General features: G+C 52.2%; 2 protein-coding genes and 1 long non-coding RNA gene across 7 annotated transcripts in view; 1 reads left to right on the forward strand and 2 right to left on the reverse strand.

Moving 5' to 3' along the window:
• The first annotated feature begins 547 nt into the window (after positions 1 to 547).
• Positions 548 to 18067, forward strand: LOC107325052 (uncharacterized). 2 transcript variants are annotated; one of them, XR_014937072.1, is made up of 5 exons: positions 549 to 1201; positions 2387 to 4465; positions 5096 to 5410; positions 16617 to 16745; positions 17663 to 18067. It is a non-coding gene; the product is annotated as an uncharacterized LOC107325052 (long non-coding RNA). The 2 variants fall into 2 exon arrangements; XR_014937071.1 differs by having other exon boundaries at positions 548 to 1201; positions 2387 to 5410.
• CD79B (CD79b molecule) lies at positions 1189 to 5444 on the reverse strand. Of its 2 annotated transcripts, XM_015885542.3 has the most exons (6): positions 5312 to 5444; positions 3947 to 3988; positions 3335 to 3646; positions 2669 to 2787; positions 2380 to 2421; positions 1189 to 2075 (listed from the first exon to the last, which is right to left on the reverse strand). In XM_015885542.3, exons 1-6 carry the CDS (start codon positions 5376 to 5378, stop codon positions 1977 to 1979), a joined length of 681 nt encoding a protein of 226 aa, XP_015741028.2. In that variant the 5' UTR covers positions 5379 to 5444; the 3' UTR covers positions 1189 to 1976. The 2 variants fall into 2 exon arrangements, with proteins under 2 accessions (XP_015741028.2, XP_085379678.1); XM_085523552.1 differs by lacking the exons at positions 1189 to 2075; positions 2380 to 2421; positions 2669 to 2787 and having other exon boundaries at positions 2919 to 3646.
• Positions 7599 to 23404, reverse strand: part of SCN4A (sodium voltage-gated channel alpha subunit 4) — a 31076-nt gene continuing 15270 nt past the window's right edge. For 2 of the 3 annotated variants that reach the window (XM_085523551.1, XM_085523550.1), the window contains 13 exons: positions 23133 to 23306; positions 22438 to 22794; positions 18061 to 18489; positions 15052 to 15181; positions 14740 to 14894; positions 14286 to 14459; positions 13681 to 13803; positions 13207 to 13485; positions 11991 to 12044; positions 11385 to 11522; positions 11058 to 11162; positions 10191 to 10461; positions 7599 to 10064 (listed from right to left, as the gene is read on the reverse strand). In XM_085523551.1, the coding sequence (XP_085379677.1) occupies positions 8872 to 10064; positions 10191 to 10461; positions 11058 to 11162; positions 11385 to 11522; positions 11991 to 12044; positions 13207 to 13485; positions 13681 to 13803; positions 14286 to 14459; positions 14740 to 14894; positions 15052 to 15181; positions 18061 to 18489; positions 22438 to 22794; positions 23133 to 23306 (3582 nt within the window). In that variant the 3' untranslated portion in view covers positions 7599 to 8871. The remainder of the gene's footprint in view (positions 10065 to 10190; positions 10462 to 11057; positions 11163 to 11384; positions 11523 to 11990; positions 12045 to 13206; positions 13486 to 13680; positions 13804 to 14285; positions 14460 to 14739; positions 14895 to 15051; positions 15182 to 18060; positions 18490 to 22437; positions 22795 to 23132; positions 23307 to 23404) is intronic. The other variant, XR_014937070.1, reaches the window with a different exon arrangement.

Consider the following 23404-nt stretch of genomic DNA (forward strand, 5'->3'; position numbering starts at 1 on the left):
ACCCAAGGGGTCATGTCAGAAGGCAGCATGATGCTCAGTAACCTCCAGAATGCAGTTCTTATTTGCAAAAGGGAATCCTTCCCCTTCTTTCCTTTCCTTTCCTTTCCTTTCCTTTCCTTTCCTTTCCTTTCCTTTCCTTTCCTTTCCTTTCCTTTCCTTTCCTTTCCTTTCCTTTCCTTTCCTTTCCTTTCCTTTCCTTTCCTTTCCTTTCCTTTCCTTTCCTTTCCTTTCCTTTCCTTGCCTTGCCTTGCCTTGCCTTGCCTTGCCTTGCCTTGCCTTGCCTTGCCTTGCCTTGCCTTGCCTTGCCTTGCCTTGCCTTGCCTTGCCTTGCCTTGCCTTGCCTTGCCTTGCCTTGCCTTGCCTTGCCTTGCCTTGCCTTGCCTTGCCTTGCCTTGCCTTGCCTTGCCTTGCCTTGCCTTGCCTTCCCTTCCCTTCCCTTCCCTTCCCTTCCCTTCCCTTCCCTTCCCTTCCCTTCCCTTCCCTTCCCTTCCCTTCCCTTCCCTTCCCTTCCCTTCCCTTCCCTTCCCTTCCCTTCCCTTCCCTTCCCTTCCCTTCCCCGTATATACACACTGACTGCACTTGAAATACAGACCCATTTCAATATAACACTAAACCCAAACCCCTCTCCCTTCATCCTAGAAGCTCATCGAAGCCCTTCAAATAACACAGAAATGCAGGAGTGTTTCTTTGCTTCTATCATTTCAAAGGCAGCGGAGGCGCCTTGCAATGAGCAGCAGAGCAGAACCGGGGGCACTGAAACTGCTCTTGTCACCAGTGGTTTCCTCCCCAGGTGCAGCCTGCAGGTCCGTGTGTCTGCCTGGCTCTGCTCTGTTGGGTGGGTTGTTTACCCAGAGCAGAGGAAGCAGCTGGTTGCTGGGATGGATGAAATGCTCTCCTTCCTCTTCCATTTCATCATTAGAAACAGGGCATGGAGGGGTGAGCTCCATTCATCCTATAACCCTTCCCAGCTTAGGAACCGGGGCTCGCTTCTCCCTGCTGAGCAGCCCTGTTTGCTCTCAGTGTGCCCTCCATTCTTTGCAGGCTGTTTGCAGCAGCACAGCCCCATCTGCTCCTCCTCAGGGCCAAGGCACAATGAGCAACATGGTGCAGCTGCTCAGCGAGGGACCCTCAGCCCATTGCCACCCCCCAACACCCCCATCAGGATCAGACATGGTACAACACAGCTGGTGAGGTGTGCAAGGTGGGAATTCACCCATCACCTTTATTGAACTTTATTGACTTTATTGACTTGAAAGAGCAGTTGGACGTTCGTGTCCCGCTATTTATACCCTTCCCATTGGTTCTGAGTGTCCCTCAACCACGGGGACATCCCTGTGACAGCTCCTACCTGGAGAGGATCAAGCTCTATGTGCCCTTGTCTCCCAGGTCTTTCCTTAGTCTTTGGGATAAAACAAGGCAATTCTGGAGGGTCCTCCATCTCAGACAGCAACCAGTATGGCCGACTTCCATCTTGGCCAACTGGACATGTCTATGTCTTGAGAGGTAACACAACGGCCCCAGTTCTACCAGCCCCATGGTGCTGCTCCTCTACCAGGGGCACAGGGCTGGTGGTGGGGTCTCACAGCCCAGCAGGGTCCTTGCAGCATGGGGAGGGATTGTATGTGTCCATAGGGTCACCAGCATAGCACCTTGGTGGCATTAATTGTGCCACAGCTCAGCACTGCGGTGTGGGGCTGCTGGGCTCTGAGGTTGGTTCCTAATATCTACATAGGGTTTTGGGGTTCAGCAGTGGGGCAGGAAGGACAGCAGCCAGGGCAGGACGGTCTTACTGGGCACAGGTGACCAAGTGAGAGCTGAGGGGCAGCAGGACCTGAGCTCTGTACAAGGCAGCTGAAGGTGGTGGCACCAGGTCCTTGAAGGTGGCACCAGGTCCTTGAAGGTCCATGGTGACACCAGTGTGGTGCTGCCGTGGGGTGGTGCTGCTGGTGCCATCCTGGTGGTGGGTACAACACCCCTCACTCCTCTCCTGGGTGCTCCCCCACTGTCCATTTGGCCTTCATGTCCCGGAAAGGAGTGATGTCCTCATAGGTGGCAATCTGCTCCACCTCCAGGCCCTGCACCAAGAAGGAGGAGGTTGGGACACAGGGAACCCCGAGAGGGTTCGGACCCACATCCCTGGAGTGTTCCCCCAGAGAAGAGGGCAGCTGGGATGGGAGGAGGCAGTAATAGGTGGGTGAATGTGCATAGAGCTTGGCCGTATCAGCAGCTCTTTATGGCCAACGTGCATCAAGCACTGGGGATGGATGCGCCCCACGTGCCCTACAAGGGCTGGTGGCAGACACCTGGGCGGGCACAGCTGGCTGGACCAAGGGTCGGGCTGGTTTTGTAGGGGTATTTCTATCACTCATGCAGCATTACCTCATAGGTGTGGTCTTCATCGGGGATTTCCTTTCTGTCACCCTATGGAGAAGGAAGTCACAGGCTGAGCATCGCCAGCACAGCATGTTGTGGGGTCCCCCAGCCCCAGCCCCAAAAACAGGCCCTACAGCTGCCACAGATAGTCCCATATGCCCCATGAAATGCTCCCATTCAATGGCCCCAAACACCATCTCTGCCCTCGCTGCCCTGCCCAGGACATGGGGCACTGCTGGTAGGATGGCGGTGACAAAACCAACACAGTCCCATTACTGGAGTTGCTGTCACTCACCTTTTCTAGGAAGAGGAGCATGGGGACGCTGATGAAGATGACCAGCAGGATGGTCTGGATGATGATGATGGTGTCCTTCAGCGTGTTCCTGCTCTGGATCTGCTGGATGCTGCTGCGACCTGGGAGCAGCAGCACAGGGAAAAACCCAAGTCCCCTCTTTGTGCTGGGATCCCAATGAGTGGGAACACAGAGAGGAGGGGACTGGGACAGTGTCCCTTGGGAGAGACATTGCAATGCAATGGGACTGGCTTCAGGGGCCATGGGGTGTCCATAGCCTATAGCCTATGGGATGTCCATCCCAACATGGGATGTCCTGAGCAAGACCAGGAGCAGGAAGAAGTGATTTATGTGACGAACATGGTGTCTGTGGGATGGGGGCAGACAACAAGCAAAGAACCACCTGCTGTGTGATGGAGAACCCACTGCTGTATCTGAAACACATGTGGACAAGCCCATGTAGGACAAACCCATGTAAACCAACCAATGTAGGACAAATCCAAGTAGACCAACCCATGTAGGCCATTCCATATAGGATGGCACATACCGTGTGTCCAGCACAAGGAGAGCTGGGTGTACAGGAGGGTGATATAAGGCTTACAGAGCTGGGAATAAGGTGAAAAAGAGGAGAAACAAGTGAAATGCTGGAAGTGATGGGGTCCCACTCACTCACGACTCTGAGCTCCGTCCCACACAAGTATGGCTGCCTCTTCTCCTCCGTCAGGTTCTTGCTGTCGCACACGTAGACCCCGTTGTCCTCGTAGCTGACCTTGAAGATGGTGAAGTTGATGTAGTTTTCTGTGTTCTGGATGCTGAAGCGGTCGGAGCTCTGATCCAACACCTGGAACTCCTCCTTATCCACCGGTGCTTTGTACCAACGCATGTTGTGGGGCTGACGGGTGTAGCAGATGAACTGGACGGGCATGTTCTTCTTGGCAGCCATGAAACGTGGGTGCTGCCATATCCCAGAGCATCCGCTTTCTGTGGGGGACATGGATGGACAGGGCAAGCCAACAAGCTTTGAGTGCAGCCTTAGTTTTCTATGGGAACGGCTTCAATGGGGTGGTTTCTTGGTGCTCCCACCCCTCCCTGTTGGTACTTGGTTAGGCTCAGTGTGCTCCCAGATAACAGCCCAATTATCAGAGGGGCAGAGCAGATCCAGCTGTGCAGATGTGGGGCTGGGGATGTGCCATGGAGGACGGCACAGCCTGGGGGGGGCTTTGGGGCAGCCCCATGGATGGGAGACCCCACGGGTAGAACCTGACAGGTTGGAGGTGTTACCTGTGCTGTTACTGGTGCTGTTCCCATCTGTTGGGATCCCACCTGCAGGACAGGAGAAGGTGCCTGAGACAGCGGACAAGAGCCCGTGTAGGACAAACCCATGTAGGACAAACCCATGTAGGAAAAAACCATGTAGGACAAAACCATGTAGGACAGACCCATGTAGGACAAAACCATGTAGGACAAACCCATGTAGGACAAAACCATGTAGGACAGACCCATGTAGGACAAAACCATGTAGGACAAACCCATGTAGGACAGACCCATGTAGGACAAAACCATGTAGGACAAAACCATGTAGGACAGACCCATGTGGAGAAACCTTCATAATACAAAGACTCGTAAGACAAGTCAGTGTAGAGCAAACCCATGTATGACAAGCCCATGTGGACAAACCCAAATGGGATGACATGTACTGTGCATGCCCACCCCACATAGGACAGCATGCTTTGGAGCATCAACCAGGACACTGGAGTACAGATCCCTTTACATCCACCCCATCTCCTGAATTTCCTCTAGGTAAGCAGCTTTCTGGTTGACATCCCACCCCAAAACCTGTCTTTGCTTCTAAACCTGGGGACCCCCAGCACCGCGAGCACCCCGGTTGCTTTTGCTGCAGCTGGGCAGGAAGCACAGCTCTGTTTATTGCATCGCTTCAGTGCCCACCTCCATCTGCTCACTGCCAAACCCCACTGATTCCTCACTGTGCACCCCACAGAGCCTCCAAAGTCCGTGTTGCATTGGGTCCCCCAAAGCCACCCTGAGAGCCATAGTGAAACCTGGTGACCCCAAATCCATGCAGGGCTCAGGCCGGCACCCAGCAGATGCTCTATAAGGGGAAGACCCCCAAGGAAAGACCCCCAGCCTGAAGATGGGGTGGGAGCTGCTGCAGAGTTTGGGAGTGAGCAAGAGGGGGAGGAAGGGACAGGAGCCATGTCCTGGGTTGTAATGCTGGTTCTGCAGGGATGGAAAGCCCAAACAATTCCACCCCCAAAGCCTTTTTGCTGCCATTTCTCCTCTTCTTGGTGCTCAAGCCTGTAAGTAAAGGGAGGTGGCTTGGCTGTAGCTTTAGCAGTGTGTTGGCCTGATTTCTTCCCATACTCTGAGGGTCATAAATGGTGAAAAATCCCACGTTTTTGTGCCCCTTAGCCATGAAGGCTCCCAGCTGCCCCCCAGCTTCCGTCGCCACCCCTCCATCACCCACGGGCTGCCTACATGCACAACCACAAAGTTTAAAGCAGATCCATTTGGATGCAGTTGGCTGAATGGAATCTCTTGGTGCACAGAGCACAGGGACGCGTGGCACCCTGTGCTCCTCCTCACTGCTCCGACCCTCTGCAGCACAGAGCCCTCATCGATGCCTACCTGCAGCCACGGCCATCAGCCAGAGGTTGGCCTGGAGCACCCACAGCCTCGTGCAGAAATCTCCCATCTTCTCACTGCGGGCAGCAGGGCAGCATCCAGGTACCGACCTTAACACCGCGGTGCTCCGACCTCCGCACCCAAAAATGGCGCAGTGCCGCTCTACGCACGGCGCTGCCTTTCCTGCTCATGTAAATGGGCTGTGGTGGGGACTTTCCTTTGGGGGGGTGGCTTTGAATGCAGCGCAGACAGTGGGCTGGCTGTCCCTGGGCTTGGCAGTGCCAACACTGGGCTTGCAAAGCTGTGTGGGGGTGAGAGTTTGCGCTGTACCCACAGGGAGCCCGAGTGAGGCAGGATTTGGGAATGGGCTGCCTGGGGAGGTGGGGAAATCACCATCCCTGGAGGTGATCCACAACCATGGAGATGTGGCACCGGGGGACGTGGTGGGGACAGGTTGGGGTTGGACTTGGAGATCTTGGAGGCCTTCTCCAGCCTGAATGATTCTACATGTGGGCACAGTGTGATGGGTTGGGGGTGGAATTGAGGATCTTGGAGCTCTTTTCCAACCTTAATGATTCAGTGAATGAGCCGTGGTGGGATGGGTGCAGCTCTAGTCCAGTCCCACCCCATCCCCACTGTGGAATCACTCAGGTTGGAAAAGACCTCCAAGATCATCAAATCCAACCATCTTTTCCATCCCTATAGTGGGGACGGTGGGGACAGACTGGGGTTGGACTTGGGGGTCTTGGAGGTCATTTCCAACCTTCACAGTTCTGTGATTCTATTTGGGGACATGGTTTGGTGGACCTGGTGGAGGTGGTTGATGCTTGGGCTTGGAGATATCAGGAGTCTTTTCAGTCTTAAAGATTTTGTGATCGTGTTGTTCTATGGGTGCACGTGGTGGGGATGGGTTGGTGATTGGGCTTGGTGGTCTTGGAGGTTTTCTCCATCATTAATGGTTCTACCGTTGGACCCCAGGGCTGCACCTCGCCCCTTGGCTCTGACTCGGCCCTGTGGTTCCCCATCACTGTGGCACAGTGTATCTCCAAGCACCATGCTCTGTGAGTGAGCACTGGGCCATAACTCCCTGCAAAAAGCACCTTGGGGTCCTTCTGTCAGCCAGGCTGGTCCCCAGAGCCCAGCTTTGCCTCCTGGGGGCCTCCCCAAACCCTCACCTCCTGCAGGTCGTTTCCTTTGTGTTTCTGAGCATGCGGCGCTGCTGGGAGCCAGCCTGTGTGCAAGGGAGCAGAAATAAAGGTTACATGAGAAACTGTGGCCTCATGGGGGGAAAGAGATGATGGGAGAAGTGCCTCCTCCATGCAGAGCAGCCCAGCATTTGATACAAGAACACAGCCACGGTGTCCCAGGAAGACAGAAGCAGTGGAGATGCCCCCAGGGTGGGATGAGCTGCGCTGTGAGCTGTGCAGAGCTGCTGCTGGGCAGCTGCACCCTTCCTCAGCCCATTCCTATTCATGGTGGCTTGGGTTTCACTGCTGTCCTCCCCTGTTGTTGTGTGGGGAGAAGGATGCTGGCTCACACCACCCCTCCCTGCAGCCCTCTGCCTGCGTGGGGACCCTGCTTGGATTACACTGGCCCCTGCGTGAGTTGTTCCAGCAAAGACAAAATAGCACTGAGGCCTTGCCATGTCCCATGGGGACCTCTGTGGGTCCTAGGGATGACTCAGCCTTCACCACACACAGGTGCAGGAACATCCTTCACCTCCTCCCTGTGATGCTGAGCTGTTGCCAGGTAGCCAGTGGGGCAGGTTCAGCTTCGCCCACAGATTCCAGTATGAGGCAACTCAAAGCAGTCTGCACCTTTTCTTCACCAACCCTTCTCCTTGGCTGGACCCATGGCAGCATCTCCTACAGCCCCTACAGGGTTAGGAGGAGGCACCCAGCAGAACCATGGTCCCATTCATGTGATGCTTTGGGAGTTGTGGGGGGGATTTCAGTCCACAGCTGTTGGACAGTGCCATATTGAAGTCCAGGCATGTCCAGAAGGTCCCCAAATCCCACTTCACCTTGGCTGGACCAACAGCTGCATCTTCTATAGCCCCTATGGGGCTGGCAGGAGGCACCCAGCAGCCCATAGTTGCATCCACAAGCAGTTCTGGGGTTGCTGGGGGGGTTTCAGCCCATAGATTCTGGACAGATCCCCATTGGGGTCCAGACCCATCCAGGAGGTCTCTGGACCCCCAGGAGGGGGTGTTTATAAGCCGAGGAGGTGATTTCCCCCTCCCAGCTGTATGGAAAGCACTTCCTCCTCTAACACACACCAACGCATTCGGTATCGTAATAAGAGACCGTTCACGATTGTTTATTTTAAGAAATGTACAAAGAAAAAATGGCTTCAGCTGACACAAACTCTGCTCTTTGGCATTTTCCCGTCACCGACGACATGTACATACAAGCAGCATTCATTGTGAACCTCAACCCGGGCTGGAAAGCACCCGGCCGAACGCATGGGGACCCACCAAGCTCTATGGGGTGCCACAGGGCATCCGCAATGGCTGGGAGCCAAAACCAGCCCGAGGAAGAAGAAAGAATAATAATAATTAATAATAATTATTAATAATTAATAATAATAAAAAACAGAAAAAAAAGGAAAAAAAAAAAAGACAGACCCTTTGGCTTCACGCAGCAGCCCTTATTTTAAGTGGAAGAGGTTTTGGTTCGTGGTTGTTTTGACTTATGGGGCCCCATTGGAGCAACTCAATGCAAAGACCATTCCCCAGACCCCAGGGATGCGTCCCATTAACTAACACTAATTTCCGCTCACTGTGGGGCTCAAAGTGCTTTTGTTACAGGGAATCCCCAGCAGAGACCATCTCTGCCCATTGCTTTCCTGCCACGAAATCTGGATGGAACGGGAAAAAAAAACAGGAGTATGAATAGTTTACATTCAAACGGCAGAGACGTGAATCATTCATGACTTCGATGCATGTTCTGAGCCCTTTAACACCTGATATTTAACCCTGAGAACGTACCTGCGGATGCAAACAAATGTTTAAGACATCATTGCACTTTCTTTGTATAGAACAAAAAACGAATCCATCGAGCTTATGTAAAGATCCCAAAGAAAGGTGCGACTTTAAGACTTTGAAGGCTTTTTGTTCATGTAAGTCTTTCTGTAGTTGTTCTTGATGTTGTTTCACTTGGCTCATCTTTCACCCGCTGCCCTCTGGGGGGGATAATAGGCAAGAAATAGTGAACTAACATTAATGAACAATTACCTGAAGTAAAAGGACAGCCGTACTTGTTTGTTAATGTCTGAAAAACGTCGTTACCATGATTAGATCATTTAAAAACTAAACTGTTTCTCACCAACAATAGACAGATTTCACATGTCAGTCCCATAAGAAAAATAGCCAACTCTTTGCCAGTGCAGTGAGCTATTAAGAAGGATCTGGAGGAGATCCTGCTCGGAAGATTGAAGGTGTCAGCTTGAAACATCCGAAATCAGCTCAACATCTAAGACCTACCGATGTGAACATGGAAGGTTTCTTGAAGAGGAGACACAATCAGAGCCTTTTCAGATGCCAGGAAATGGGAGTCGCTCTGTTATACCAGTGACTCCTTCACAATGCGTTGCCCACTTGGTGGCTTTGATTCTACGGGAGCACTTTGAGTCTCTGAGCTCGGGACGGGTGCGAGATCAATAGCAGCGCCCATCTCCGCATCGGTCCCACTGTTCCCATACATCTCGTGCATTTTGGTTGCAATCAGACCTTCCTTCTCAGGGGCATCCCCCATCAGTGCCTCCTCGTCCTTGCTGTGTCGGTACATGTAGGACGCCTGCTTGACCGAGCGCCTCAGCAGGTACCTCCGGAACGCCCGCTGGATTTTTGTTGCACACACCTCCTCGTGTTTCCTCTTCAGAGTGGTGGTGATGGGTTCATAGGAGACCTTTGAGGGGTTGGCAGCCATGAACTTCTCCTCCATGGTGTCCTTCAAGGCGTCCATCTCTCCTGAGTCCCCCAGCACTTCCTTCGTCAGGGCAAAGAGGATATCCAGGCAGTGGATTTTGTCCCCAGCGACCATCGGTAAATCCATGGTGATCAGCTTGATCTTGTTTGGCTTGGGGATCCTGAGTGGCTCCTGTAGGGTGTCCACAAAGTCAGACAAGGTGCTGTACGCAATGAACTGGGTGGCATCCGGGTCAAACTTCTCCCAGATTTCATAAAACATCTCAAAATCGTCTTCGCAGAGCGGCTCGCTGCTCTCCTCCGTGGCCACATTGAAGTTCTCCAGGATGATGGCGATGTACATGTTGACCACGATGAGGAAGGAGATGATGATGTAGCTGCAGAAGAAGAAGATGCCTATGGATGGATTGCCGCAGTTGCCCTTTATTGAGCTGCCAGGGTTCTCCAGGTTGGGGTCGCAGTCGGGGGGGCCGCTGTTTAGGATCGGGCTGAGCAGCCCATCCCATCCGGCCGACGTGGTGATCTGGAAGAGGCAGATGATGCTGTTCCCAAAAGTCTCAAAGTTGAAGATGTCATCAATCCCCGCCTCCTTCTTTACGTAGGCAAAGTTGGACATCCCGAAGATGGAGTAGATGAACATGACGAGGAAGAGCAGGAGGCCAATGTTGAACAGGGCAGGGAGGGACATCATGAGAGCGAAGAGCAGCGTCCGGATGCCTTTAGCTCCCCGGATCAGCCGGAGGACGCGGCCGATCCTTGCCAGCCTGATGACCCTGAAGAGCGTGGGTGACACGAAGTACTTCTCTATGATGTCAGAGAGGACAATACCTGTGAAAGGATGAAGAAGAGGTGAATTTGGCTCTGCACGTGCGATAGGAAGGTGAGGTGGCACAGGGTTCCACTTGCCCACATGACTCCTACTCTTCATTATCCAGTGGAACCCTCAGCGCTTACCTGCGATGGAGAGGATGACCACCACAAAGTCAAAGATGTTCCAGCCAATGGTGAAGTAGTAGTAGCGCAAGGCGAACATCTTTAGCACACACTCTCCAGTGAAGATGACGATGAAGACCAGGTTGATTTTGTAGAGGATGTCAGTTTTGGTCTCGCTTTGATCGTCTGTTTCGACCATCATGGTCACCATGTTAAGACAAATCAGGATCATGATGGTTATGTCAAACACTTGCTTGGTAACAAAGTCAAACACCATCCCTTGAAACTTGTTCTGCCATAGGGGTGATGGTGGAGAGCCAGACGTGAGGTGGGAATGCGGGACACACACACACACAAAACAAAGACACAACAGAAAAAGAAGAAGGAACCAGATTTAGGAGCGTGCAGGAAGATGTGGGAGGAGGATACCCAGAACCTGAAGCCATTGTGGGCGGGAGGTGTGGACACAGGAGATAGATAGTTATTTCCAATGTGTATCCATCAGAGCAGCAATGAACCCATGGGAAAATACCTCACTTGAGCTGGGAAAGCTCAAATCATGGCTGTGCATGTATTGGGTGGACCAGTTTCCTTTCTAGGAGCAACAGAAGCTGAGCTTTCCCCAAGTCTGACTCCTTGGGGAGAAAATCCTCAGCCCCTACGAAAGTGACCCCCCCCCCATTGCTCTGCAGGTCCAGGACTGAAGAACAGATCCAAATGAAGCTGCCAGATATGAACCTTTTCTGATATCCCAACTCTTAGCAAGGTCCTTTCCAAGGAGCCAAGAATTGTCTCTTTGTGGTGGAAGAGCTCAAACCCCAAACTCTCCCTGTTCACTGTGGGATAGTTGGTGGCTCACTGCATGCCATGGGGATCACCCCAACGTACCGAGGGCCTGGGGATGGGCTTCTGGGGTTTCTTGGAGCCGAGCTTCTTCATGGCATTATAGTATTTCTTCTGCTCTTCTGTCATGAAGATGTCTTTGCCTCCAAAGTATAAAGGAAATCACCACTATTAGACTTAGGAACTCGCCTCTTCCTTCCAAAAAACACACCACATTACACACCCTCCGCCCACCCATTTGTCCCATGCTCTTTGCTTCTTTGTTCCATCTTTCCCTGATGCATGGAAAGATGATGAGAAAGGGTCACAGTGGGGAAAATAAAGGTCATTGCTGCTCCCCTTTGTCCTGGACCAGACCCAGAAAATACTTATCTTTTTCTTCTGCTGGTTGAAGTTGTCGATGATGACACCGATGAAGAGGTTGAGGGTGAAGAAGGCTCCAAAGATGATGAAGATGACGAAGTAGATGTACATGTAGAGGTTGATCTCATACACTGGCTGCTCTTCAATCTGATTGGGTGAGATGGGAAATGTGTCCCCAGGTGTCCAAGGGTCACCATACCCAGACTGAGCTGGGGTGGATGATGGAAAACGTTTGGCAGATGTGGGATGGGAGCAGGGACCAGCTGGGGTACCAACTGTAGGGCTGGGGGGTAGCAAGATGCCTAATGCATCATTTAATTCTGCTCCATATTTCAGCTGGAGCATCCCAAGGTACCACAACTCCCAGTTTCAAGGGGAGCTCTTGGCAGGGCAGATCACTTTTTCTCCCCAAACAGCTTTCTGCCTGGGTGTTTGGCAGCTGAAGCTGGTGTGTGGGGCAGACCCCAATGGGGCATGGGCAAATCTGTGCTTCTGTAGGGAAGCGGGGGCGATGTCCCTTCTGCTGCAGCATCCCATGGCCATGGTCTGGTACAGGGACACATTTTGGGATGGATCAAGTGAGTGGAAGCAGCCTGGTGCTAAGATGTCCCTCACCTCACGTGAGTCCACAGCAGCGTACATGATGTCCATCCAACCTTTGAAGGTCGCCTGTGGGGATTAGGAGAGAAGAGCAAGCTCAACAGGAGGTGTACGGGGCTATGAAGGGAGTGGAAATCAATGGAGACACTCCTGGGGCTTAGGTTGGGGTTCAGATGACAGAGGGAAATCTCTCATGGAGATGGTGGTGAGGAACAGCTGCCCGGAAAAGCTGTGGATGCCCCATCCCTGGAGGTGTTCAAGGTCAGGTTGGATACGGCCCTGGGCAACCTGATCTGGTGGTTGGCAACACGGCTCAAGGCAATGGGGTTGGAACTGAATGATTTTTGAGGTCTCTTCCAACCCAGCCATTCTCCCTCCCATCCCGGTCATTCTATGGTCGTGTGATTCTGTACCACTGAGGTAGGGGCTTATTGCAACCTTTATAGGCTCCTGCAGCTGATTTGTTAAGCAAAAAGCCTGAACATCTGATTTCCTGAGTTGGAGGAAACAACAAGCCTTGAAGAGGAAGCTGAGTTTATAGCTGGTTGATCAGTTTGGGTTCTGCTTTAGTTCTGCAACCACTGGTTCCCCTGGATCCAGTGGGAGTAACCCAATAACAGAGCCCACACCTATATTTGTATTAATGCTGTGGTGAGCAGTTCCCCTTCTGCTCGCCTTGCTCAGCTGCGGTGAGTTCGATGGAAGCATGGCTGCATTCACCCATGGCCAACGCTCACATGGGCTTTTTTCCAGTCGTCATCTTCCCCAGGCCAAACTCTTGCAGCCTATGACTGTAGCAGACTCCACTCTAGCAAGAACATCTCCATGCAGGGAGGCTGCAAAGGGGTGATAGGAGTCTTGATTTTGGGAAGGCTGAGACAGGTTGAGCAGGTGGGAGGCCCAAGTTGCTCTATCCCTGGCTCACAGCATCTTCCTTTAACAAATAATGGTGCTTAAAACTCTTTCTCCTCCTTGCTCCTGCCTGCCGTGCTCTGTAGGAGCTCCAATGTTGGTGTTTTGTGTGCTCTTCCCCAACAGTTCCCTTGCTACACTTAATTTTCCCCTCCCATCTTCTATCTTGCCCCATACTTCTGCAAGCCTGCAGGGTTTTTGGGTTAAATTAAATCTTGAAGCAGCCAAGAACCCTGATCTGGACTTCAGAGTTGCATCTCCTTTTAGCCTTGAGACCGTTCACCCCATGCTATGACATTGCGCTGTGATCAGTACGTACCACCTGCAGCAAGGACAGGTATCCCAAGCCCACGTTGTCGAAGTTGACTTTGACGTTGACCCATCTGACCTCGTTGGTGTAGAGCAGAGCCATGCAGTCGCTCTTGTTGTTCACCACGCTGATGTCAAAGAGTTCCCCCGTGGTGGTGTTGACGCATCGGTAGTACTTCCCCGCGAAGAGGTTCACCCCCATGATACTGAATATCAGCCAGAAGATGAGGCAGACCAGCAGGACGTTCATAATGGAGGGGATGGCACCCAGCAATGCGTTTACCACCACCTGCAAGGAGACACAACCATAGCATCACAAAAAAACCTCGAACTGGATCATTGAGTCCTGGCTCCACACTGCACCATCTGAACCGAAACCCTTCCCTTCGGCTGTGTTCAGTCCCACTGATCTGAAGGCCTCTGAAAACCACAAGGGATGGGTTCCAAATGGAGGTCACCAGCAAGGCACCAGCTCTGCACTTACCCTCATGCCTTCAAATCTGGACAGGGCACGCAGAGGTCTCAGTGCTCTCAGTGTCCGCAGAGATTTGATGGCTCCCAGCTCGGAGTATCCCAACCAGTTGGCTGTCAGGCTGACAAGGGAGACCTGGAAGGAGCAGCCCGAGGAATGAGTAGCATCTCAGGTGGAAAAAATCAGAGTGTGATGCCCTTCTTCTCTCTTCCCAGCATGTGGGTATTGTGTTGTCTTGGGATGCAGGGAATGGCTTTGAGTCTTTGGTTCTGTGGTGACGGGGCTGCCACCAGAATGTCACTACTTTTTGGGTAGGAGGGTGGAAGTGATGTGGAACACAGAAATATTGGGCAGGTAAATGTTTGCTTTGTGAGAAACCCCGTGTCCCTTCACACCTCTGCTGGGTTCTAATACAGCACAGAGTGCTTGGTGCATCCATAAAGCATCAAAAGGGTTTGAAAGGGTTCCTGCAGCCTGGAAAAGGGGTGGCCCTCCCTCCCAACCACCATGAGTCTAAGCCCTCATTCCCATACAAGAAAGGGCTGGTTAGCAACAACTACCACAACCCCCTACATCTTCAGGGATGACACTGTAGGTGCTCATTCAGCACCACTTACATCGACAATGAGGAAGTCCAGCCAGCACCACGCATTGGTGAAGTACACCTTGAAGCCATAGGCCACCCACTTGAGCAGCATCTCAATGACAAAGATGTAGGAGAAGACCTTATCAGCGTACTCCAGGATAGTGCGGATCACCTTCCTCTGCTCTATGTAGATGTCCTCAAAAGCCTGGAAGAGGCATGGAACTACATGACAGTCATTCTTCCATTAGACCCACTGCACAGCTTGGTGCATGACCATGGCTACATCATCCCTACTTTGCTGGGGCAACTTGAAAAGTGGAGGCTGAGGAGGGTTGTATGAGGTTCTATCAATGCAGGGCACCTGGAGGATGCTTAGATTGCCTTGCATAGAGCAAGCATGGCCCAAAAGGAGTTTTAACTAAAACAACTGGCTTGCGGCTGCTAAAGAGCAAAGGGGATGGGGAACAGGGAGGGATGGGACCTACCAGCGCCCCGCTGCTGAGGAGGATCATGAAGACGATGAAGGTCTCGAACCAGTCGTGCTCCACGATGAGGAAGCAGGTTTTCCGGATGTTCCACCAGATCTTCCCTCTGTCGCTGGTGATGTCCACATGGAGACAGGGAAACCTCTTGACGCAGCCTGGGGGTGGAGACAGAACCTGGGTCGACTCCCCACCTCTGTTTGTTGGCATTTGAATCCCGTTATGAGAGATGTCCGCTCCTGGGAACCATCTCCATGGAAACGGGAGAATTTGGAGTCTTTGAACACCCCTCTCCAGGGTGCTCGTAACTCTCACCTTCAGTGAAGCACTCCTCCGGCTCATTGCTCTCTTCAGCCTCTTCGGCCACCTCCTCTTCCTCGGGCTGAGGTGGTTTGTAGTCCACGGTGCTGCACAGGGACGAGGCGTTGTCACTGGAAAGGGGGTTCTGCAACAGGAGAGGGGGATTCGGGATGGTCAGGGTGGTGATGCGGGGCCAGGAGATGCTCCACAGGAGATGAGTTGGGAACAAACGTTTCATAGGGAATGCTCATGTATGGCTTTGAAATTTACTACCAATGGGGCTGAACCCAATGGAAAGGTCCCATCAAGACTTGAAAAGAACAGACCTACTGGATCCTCTGGTGTGGAAACAACCACACAGCGCCCTGTGTTGGCCACTGGATCTTTTGTTTTTGACCATCTTGACCATCCATTGACCGTGACCATCCATTAATGGCCTCAAGTTGCACCAGGACAAGTTTAGGTTGGATATTAGGAAGAACTTCTTTACAGAAAGGGTAGTTAGGTACTGGAATAGGCGCCCCAGGGAGGTGGTTGAATCGCCATCCCTGGTTGTGTTTAAGAGCCGTTTGGATGTGGTGCTCAGGGATATGATTTAGTGGAGGGTGTTTAGAGTTAGGGTACTGGTTAGGCTGTGGTTGGACTTGATGATCTTCAAAGTCTTTTCCAGCCTGGGTAATTCTATGATTCTATGATTCTATCTCCAGCCAATGTGCCTCATTACCAGGGCAGGCATCAGCCCTTCTCCTGATAGGGGCAAAACACAAAAGAAATTAGAAAGCTGAGGGGGATGGGGGGTGCTTTTAAGGAGATACTGCCAGTAATTAATCCTCTGGTGTTTCTGATTCCATTTCTACACTTTTCCTCTTAATCACGGCAATATTCCTAAAGCTTTCCAGCTCTTGGCTGGTTCCCAAAACCACAAGTCCCTACTCACAGTAGATTTAAATCCAGCACAAAGAGAAAGGAGATATTTGGCACTGGGGCTTTATGTGAGTAGGACGGAGCTGTCATCTGCCATTGAGGTTTTATGATGGACTGATCCACCCAAGTGCTGGTGCGATGGCAGGAGCATTGCCCAAAGGGTTGGGAGCCCTTTGCTTGGAGGCTGCTCTCAATCTCTTTCCAGCCCTGAGAAAAGCCATTGGATGATGAGAGCTGCAAACCTCAGGGCATCACCCATATGTGGAGTTGGATGTAAAGCCTTTGCTTTACATCTGGGTTTGGAGGGGCTACTGTCCTCATCCTGCCTCCCATCCCATCTCCACCCCCTGGGCTGCTCTGTACCTCTGTGTGCCCTAATGAATGCACTTCTAATCACCCTATGGCATAATTAGACCAGCCTGGTTTGCCACTGTGGCACTCTGCTGGCTCGCAGGGCTTGTAGGCTGAGGTTCACCCCAGTTCAGAACCCATGTCCCAAATAGCTCTCCCTGCATCACTCAGCTTGGCTGCCTTCCCAGACACCACTCAGCAAGGCTGGAGGGGCTGATAATGAGAGAAAAGCCTGGCACGCCCCTGGGACTGTTTTACCTCTTAATTATCTCTTATTTCTCTTTTTTTTCTTCTGGCTTTTAAAGAAGGAGAAGCAAATCTCCAGACCTGCCCATCCCAAATGGGAGCAACCAGATCTTGGATGGGGTTCTCATGGGGAAGAATGAATGCAGGATGGTGTTGGCTTGCATGGAAGGAGATCGCCCTGCCCTGAGGTTGGTGGTACAAAAAGGAGTTGCTCCATCCTCCTGTAGGCCAGGGAAGACCCCAAGGTGGGGGTAATATGGGGCATCATCACTGCCTACAGCCCCACGGATCACTGGGTGAAGACATTGCTTTGGGGGCAGTCCCTGCTGGGTCCTTGGGAGGAGAGGAGGGGCAGGGGGATTAGGAGAGCTCAGCTGGGAGCCAGGCAAGCTGTGACCCTGGGGAAGGACAGATGGAAACCACCTGCCTCCAGGACACACGGTGGGCAGAGCCACCAGGAAGCTGGGAAACAAGGCTGTAAAGCCAGGAGCCCCACAGCACCCTGTGCCCAGAGCAGATTTGGTGGCGTGGTCTCAGCAAGCAGCTGCTGTTAAAAGGGAAGAGCGTTTGTCAGCATTTTCTGAGCAGCCCATCCAGAGAAATCTCCCAGCTCGTCGTTGTCACCGTGTTCCCAGCACAAGACTTTGGCTCCATCTGGAGCTAATCAATGGCATGAGAACTCAGCAAGCAAACAGCAGACTTCTCAGAGCTGCTATCAATTAGCACCTCGTTTCTAATTACTAGGCAGGAATCTCATGCAATGGCTGCCAGCCCATCCCGTCCTGTTGGGAGGATGATCCTCCATCCTGTTGGCCATAATTGATGGAATTTCTCCACTCAATTCAGCACAGATAAGGGGATGAGCAAGGAACTGAGGGCCTTGGGTCTGGACATGTGCTCCCTTGGTATCTAGGTGGGCATTAGCATCACATCCCTGCTCTCCCTTCCTGAACACATGCAATCCCACAGCCCTACATTTCCCCATATCCTTGATATGGTGCAACCCCATTGCTAGCAGCAATGTCCCATCACACCACCATCCTCCTTAGTCTACCTGCCGTTGTTTTTCTGCATTTCTCATCTCCTCTCCCTCTCATTCTTGCAGATCAGTGTCCCACGAGCCCTGACCTGATGCAGTTGATATCAGTTGTCTCATTTGCTTTGGATCCAAGATGCATTGCTTCATGTTCGCTCGTGCTAAGCCCCTCCATCTGGTTCCGTGCCCTCCCTCCCCCACGCTGCTTTTGGAGGCATTAGCAGTAGATCCAATGTTAGTGCCATCAGCAGATTTCCTGGCATCAAGTTGCTCTGGGACATCTTTAACCCCAAAAGGAGTGCACTGACCCTGCAGTGCAGGCGTTGGCAAAAACCTCCACTTGGACCCCAATCTCATGCTAGGAAACAGAGAGCCATTTCTTGCTGAAACACCCCAAGTTTGGTCCATGGAGAAGCTAAAAGTCACCCCAGATGGTGTCGTTCAGAGGCTGAAGCCCTTCAACCCACCTTGGCATCCTCAGTGTCAGACTGAGTGCTCGTCTCCTCATAGAGGTCGGACTCCTCCGAGGCGATGGGGACCTGCACGGTCAGGTTGGGATTGTTGATGAAATTCATGTGGTCCAACTCATCCATCAACAAATATTCCTTCCCTGCGACTCCGTCCATGTAATCCGGCTTGGGATCAGGGCTGCTATCCACGTGGTTCAGCACAGAGTTGTCCCCTTTGCTGGGCTCCTGCTCTTCCTCCGGGGCCACCTTTTTGCCCTTCCACAGCCTCCGCAGCAGCATGAGGACAGAAGACTTGAGGAAGTCGATGCCCCTGGTGATCCGGCCGATGGCGATCTGCAGGTTGTTCATCTCACCATCATCATCAGAGGCCGCCAGGCTGTCGGCACTAAAGGAGCTCAGCAGCAAAGCCAAGAACAGGTTGAGCACCTGGAAGGGACAAAGTCAACAGCAATGGGGACATCCATAACTGGAGCCATGGAGAAGTTCCCTTCACTGAGTGTGCTGCAAACAAAACTCATCCCTTGAGATTTTTCTCACATTTCTATTTCTTTTTAATACAGTGGGAAGTAAAGACCCCACAGGACTTTCTCAAGCCATGGCATTTCTAAACCATGCCTGGTTTTGTTCCTCCACCCATCCTGCTTTGTGGTACCACTTGAACTCCAGCATCATAAACTTAATTATCCCCAATAGAAACCCATAAAGCCAATGGCATCTCCAACACGGCTCTGTGTCCTGCATCCCAGTTTGGACCAAGAGGGTTAGGGGATATTTGGACCCCCTCTGCCCAGCCAGGGCCTGGCCCCACTCCTTCTGCCTTTCCTCTGTGACCCCACATGGCTACAACACAAGTTAAGGTGGTAACCTTTGGGGTTTCTCAGTGTGGACTTTACTCATCCCCACACAGCCCAGTTTGCAGCTGCTTGTGGGATCCACCTGGCTGAGCAGCCAACATCGAGCTGTGATCGTTCTCATACCCCACATCTGGTCCCACTGCAGCTGCCATCCCACCCTGCACCCTCAGATGGGGATAAATGAGTGAGGAATGGAGTCAGCTGCTGGGTTCTCAGCTGGTTTTGGGGTGCAGGTGGTAAGGAAGGGGTCCTGCAGGGTTGTGCTGGGTTGTGTTGGATTGGATTGGGTTGTTTTGTGTTGTGTTGGTTTGTGTTGGGTCAGGTTATGTTGTTTCATGTTGGGTTGGTTTGTGTTGTGTCGGGGTTGTGCTGTGTTGTGTTGTGTGTTGTTCCATGTTGTGCTCTGTCACGTTGTTTCGTGGTATTGTGTTGGGTTGGGTTGTGTCGTGTCATGTTGTCTCATGTTGTGTTGTGTTGTGTTATGTTGTGTTGGGTTGTGTTGGGTTATAGTGTGCTGTATTGTGTTGTGTTGTGTTGGATTGGGTTATAGTGTGCTGTATTGTATTGGATTGGGTTGTGTTGTGTTGGGTTATAGTGTGCTGTATTGTGTTGTGTTGTGTTGGGTTGGGTTATAGTGTGCTGTATTGGGTTGTGTTTGTTTATAGCATGCTGTACTGTGTTGTGTTGTGTTGTGTTATAGTGTGCTGTATTGTGTTGTGTTGGGTTATAGTGTGCTGTATTGTGTTGTGTTGTGTTGTGTTGTGTTGGATTGGGTTATAGTGTGCTGTATTGTATTGGATTGGGTTGTGTTGTGTTAGGTTATAGTGTGCTGTATTGTGTTGTGTTGGGTTGTATTGTGTTGGGTTATAGTGTGCTGTATTGTATTGTGTTGTGTTGTGTTGTGTTATAGTGCGCTGTATTGGGTTGTGTTGGTTTATAGCGTGCTGTATTGTGTTGGGTTGTGTTGGGTTGGGTTATAGTGTGCTGTACTGTGATGGGTTATGTTGGGTTGTGTTATAGTGTGCTGTATTGTGTTGTGCTGTATTATGTTGTGATGGTTTGTGTTGTGTTGGTTTATATTGTGTCCTGCTGGGTTGTGCCATGTTGTGTTGGTGCAGGGCAGGTTCTGCTTTCCATCCCGCAGCCCTTCAGCTGCCAGGTGCTGGCTTCCCTCCATCCCCCAGCATCAGTTTCTCACAGCTCCACACGTGGGCAGAGCTGGCTGCTGGCTGGTGTCGGGGCACGAGCTAATTGTTCTCCTGCTAATCCCTGCTGCAGGGATGCCCCTGATGTATTGCAGTTGGCTCAGCAGCACTTTGGTGAAGGAAGCTGCTCTACACTTGCTGATGGCTCTGTAGGTCGGTGTTCTTCTTGGACCTGAGGCTCTGTCTGCCTCTGCTGAGCTGTGCACACCATGCCAATGGCCCTGGGGTGGTTTGATCCCTGCAGGAGCACTGCAGCTGCTGTCACACAGGCACTGGTGTCCCGTCAGACCAACACTGATCTCTGGAGAAAAGAAGCCTTGTGGAGCATTCTCTGATCCCAAGGTAGTGGGGCTGACCCCAGAGTCACCCAGGTGCTGGCAGTGGGCAAGTGGGACCCCTCTGTGCCAGCCCCACACCAGTGTGGGCCATGGGTTCATTGGGGCAGGAGCGCAGGTCTGCATTTGATCCCTTCTCTTTGGGGAAGCAGAGACTGACCACAGAGTCAGTGAATATTCTGAATTGGAAGGGATGCAAAGGGAGCACAGAGTCCAGCTGGTGGCTCCAATGCAGGAGGTTCAGATCTCGGATGTAGCTGAAGTCTTGCACCTCTGGGCATCCCCAAAGGGGATGGTGGGCCAGGGGGCTGCAGGGGAACAGACCCCACATGGACACAGCAGCATCCCTTTGGAGGACCTCCTGTTTAGCCCCAGCATCTCCCTTTCCTACCCTAGGGCAGTGCAATGTGTTTTATCTGCCTCTGGTGAGATATGGCACTTGGGGACACAGTTATGGGCATGGTGGGCTGGGTTTGGGGATCTTGAAGGTCTTTCCAACCTTAATGATTCCTATCAAACTTCTGGAGGTCTCCAGCAGCTCAGAGCCACATCCTTAACCTCACCCCTTCTTACTGCACTCCATAGGGCAGAATTTCACTTGTGCAGAAGTCAGCTCTCTGGTTGTGCACGCCACGCACGACCTCTTTCCATCTCAATCCCACTATGCCGTGTCCAAAACGTGCCTGGACCCCGGGGCAACCCCAGTGCTGATGCTTGGCACTGTGCACCCCACAGCATGCCAGGAACTGGGAGCTGGGCTCTGTGTAGGGCATGGAGCTCCAGCAGGACCCAGGAATGCTGTGCGAAGCGGCTGCAGGGCCAAGCCCACAGCTGTTGGTGTTTGTGCCTTTTTGTGCCAGCACTGCGTCTGAGAAGGGAATTAGCTGCTATTCAAGGTCACTGCTGTTTTCACATGGCTCATGCCATATGACTTAAACCTCATCTTTAAATAAATCCCCAGTATCCCATCACTGTAATGCTCACGTTAGGTACCAATTACAGCTAATAGCCTCTGTCGGTGCTGCCTTTTTGGACAGGCCTCCATTGCTGTGTCACCCAGTGGGTTTCCTCCCTTCTCCCTTAGTAACTCCAAAGGGAAATGCTCAAAGTGCCATTAATGTTACAGGACGAGCTGCTCTGCCCTATTGCTCCGGAGAGAAAAAGGGCTGACTAAGAAAGACTCAGCACCCCACATAAACAGCGCAACACCCAGATCCCAACTTTCTAACCCCAAAACAGGGATGCTCCATGCTAATCTGAGCCCTGGGGCGGTCTGTGTTCTGCTTTCACCCGTACGGGGCCGGAGCAGCCATGCGCCATGCGGGGCAACACGTCAGCAGCTCCAAGCCAGATAGTTTTTCAAAGCAAATTCCAAAGGGCTTACACAACCCTGGCAAGTAATAGGAGCGATCCAGGGAGCTGCTGCGCTTCCCTCCCCTGCCTTGCTCCTTAAGAAGGGAGAGCGGGGCCCAGGCTGCTGGGAAAACAAGCTCCAGAGCCGCCAGCAAACGGGTTACCAAGTTTAGAAAGGATTCTGTGCTCGCCTGGAACTCGCAGGCAGTGGTGAGCAGGTCAGGTTAGCAGGGGGCGAATGGGGCCCACCGGTTTCTGTGCCTCAGTTTCCCCTTCTGCTTCTGCTCTGGCTTTAGCTGAAGATCCCTCAGATAGAAATCTGATATAATCCTACTTTGTTAAGATTTGAGTACGCAGCACAGGAGGGAGATTCTGTACAGATCCAACATGACCAGCCCTATAAGGGTCAACCTATCAATGAGCTGAGATGCACAGCATCAAACAGAATGCAATGGGTGGAGGTGGGGAGATGTCCAGCCCCATGATATTCTCCACCCACAAGACCAACCCTATAGGGGATGGCTCTATGGGTGAGCTTCACTTCACAGCTTCAACTACAGCACAGTGAGTGGGGAGGGGGACATACCCACCCATGCCACCCTCCTCCCTTGTCCTGCAGCCACTCACCACCAGGTTCCCGATGACCATGACCATCATGAAGACGATGAGGCACATGGTCTGTCCAGCCACCTCCATGCAGTCCCACATGGTCTCGATCCACTCGCCACAGAGGATGCGGAAGACAATGAGGAAGGAGTGGAAGAAGTCATGCATGTGCCAGCGGGGCAGCGTGCAGTCCAGGGAGATCTTGCAGACACACTCCATGTAGCTCTTCCCAAAGAGCTGCATCCCCACCACGGCGAAGATGAAGACGATGATGGCCAGCACCAGTGTCAAGTTCCCAAGCGCGCCCACTGAGTTGCCAATGATCTTGATGAGCATGTTGAGGGTGGGCCAAGACTTGGCCAGTTTGAAGACCCTCAGCTGTAGGAGCAAGGAGGTAAAGTGAGAATTGATGGGAGCTTTCACTGCCACAGGGGTTGGGATTGGACTCTCACGTGGCAGTTTTAGGATGGATTAAGCACCCAACAGCTTTGCAAAGAGACACATTCCTCAATACTTGGCTCAAATGGTGGTGTCATCCCAGAGGTTGGCACTGGGTGATCTTTGAGGTCCCTTCCAACCCTTGTCATTCTACAGTTCTGTCCTCAATCAGGGACAAGCTGGTGGCTGCCATGAATGTCCTTGAATGAGCCATTTCCCACCCCATTTGGGTGGTGATTTCACCCCAAACCCACAGACTTAATGCCCATTCCACATACCAAGCGGAAGGAGCGCAGCACAGAGAGCCCCTGCACGTTGGCCAACCCCAGCTCCACCAGGCTCAATGTGACAATGATGCTGTCAAAGATGTTCCAGCCCTGCTGGAAATACTCATAGGGATCCAGAGCGATGAGCTTCAGCACCATCTCTGCTGTGAAGATCCCCGTGAAGACCTGTGGGGAACATGGCAGTCTTGGTTTGCTTGTAAGTCATTGCCAAGCTTCTATGTGGGGTGGGTGGCACCTCGTTTTGGGGGAAATACCCAAATTAA

This window comes from Coturnix japonica, chromosome 24, assembly GCF_054131305.1.
Source record: "Coturnix japonica strain WE chromosome 24, WE-NBRP24, whole genome shotgun sequence".
Classification (NCBI taxonomy): Eukaryota; Metazoa; Chordata; class Aves; order Galliformes; family Phasianidae; genus Coturnix; species Coturnix japonica.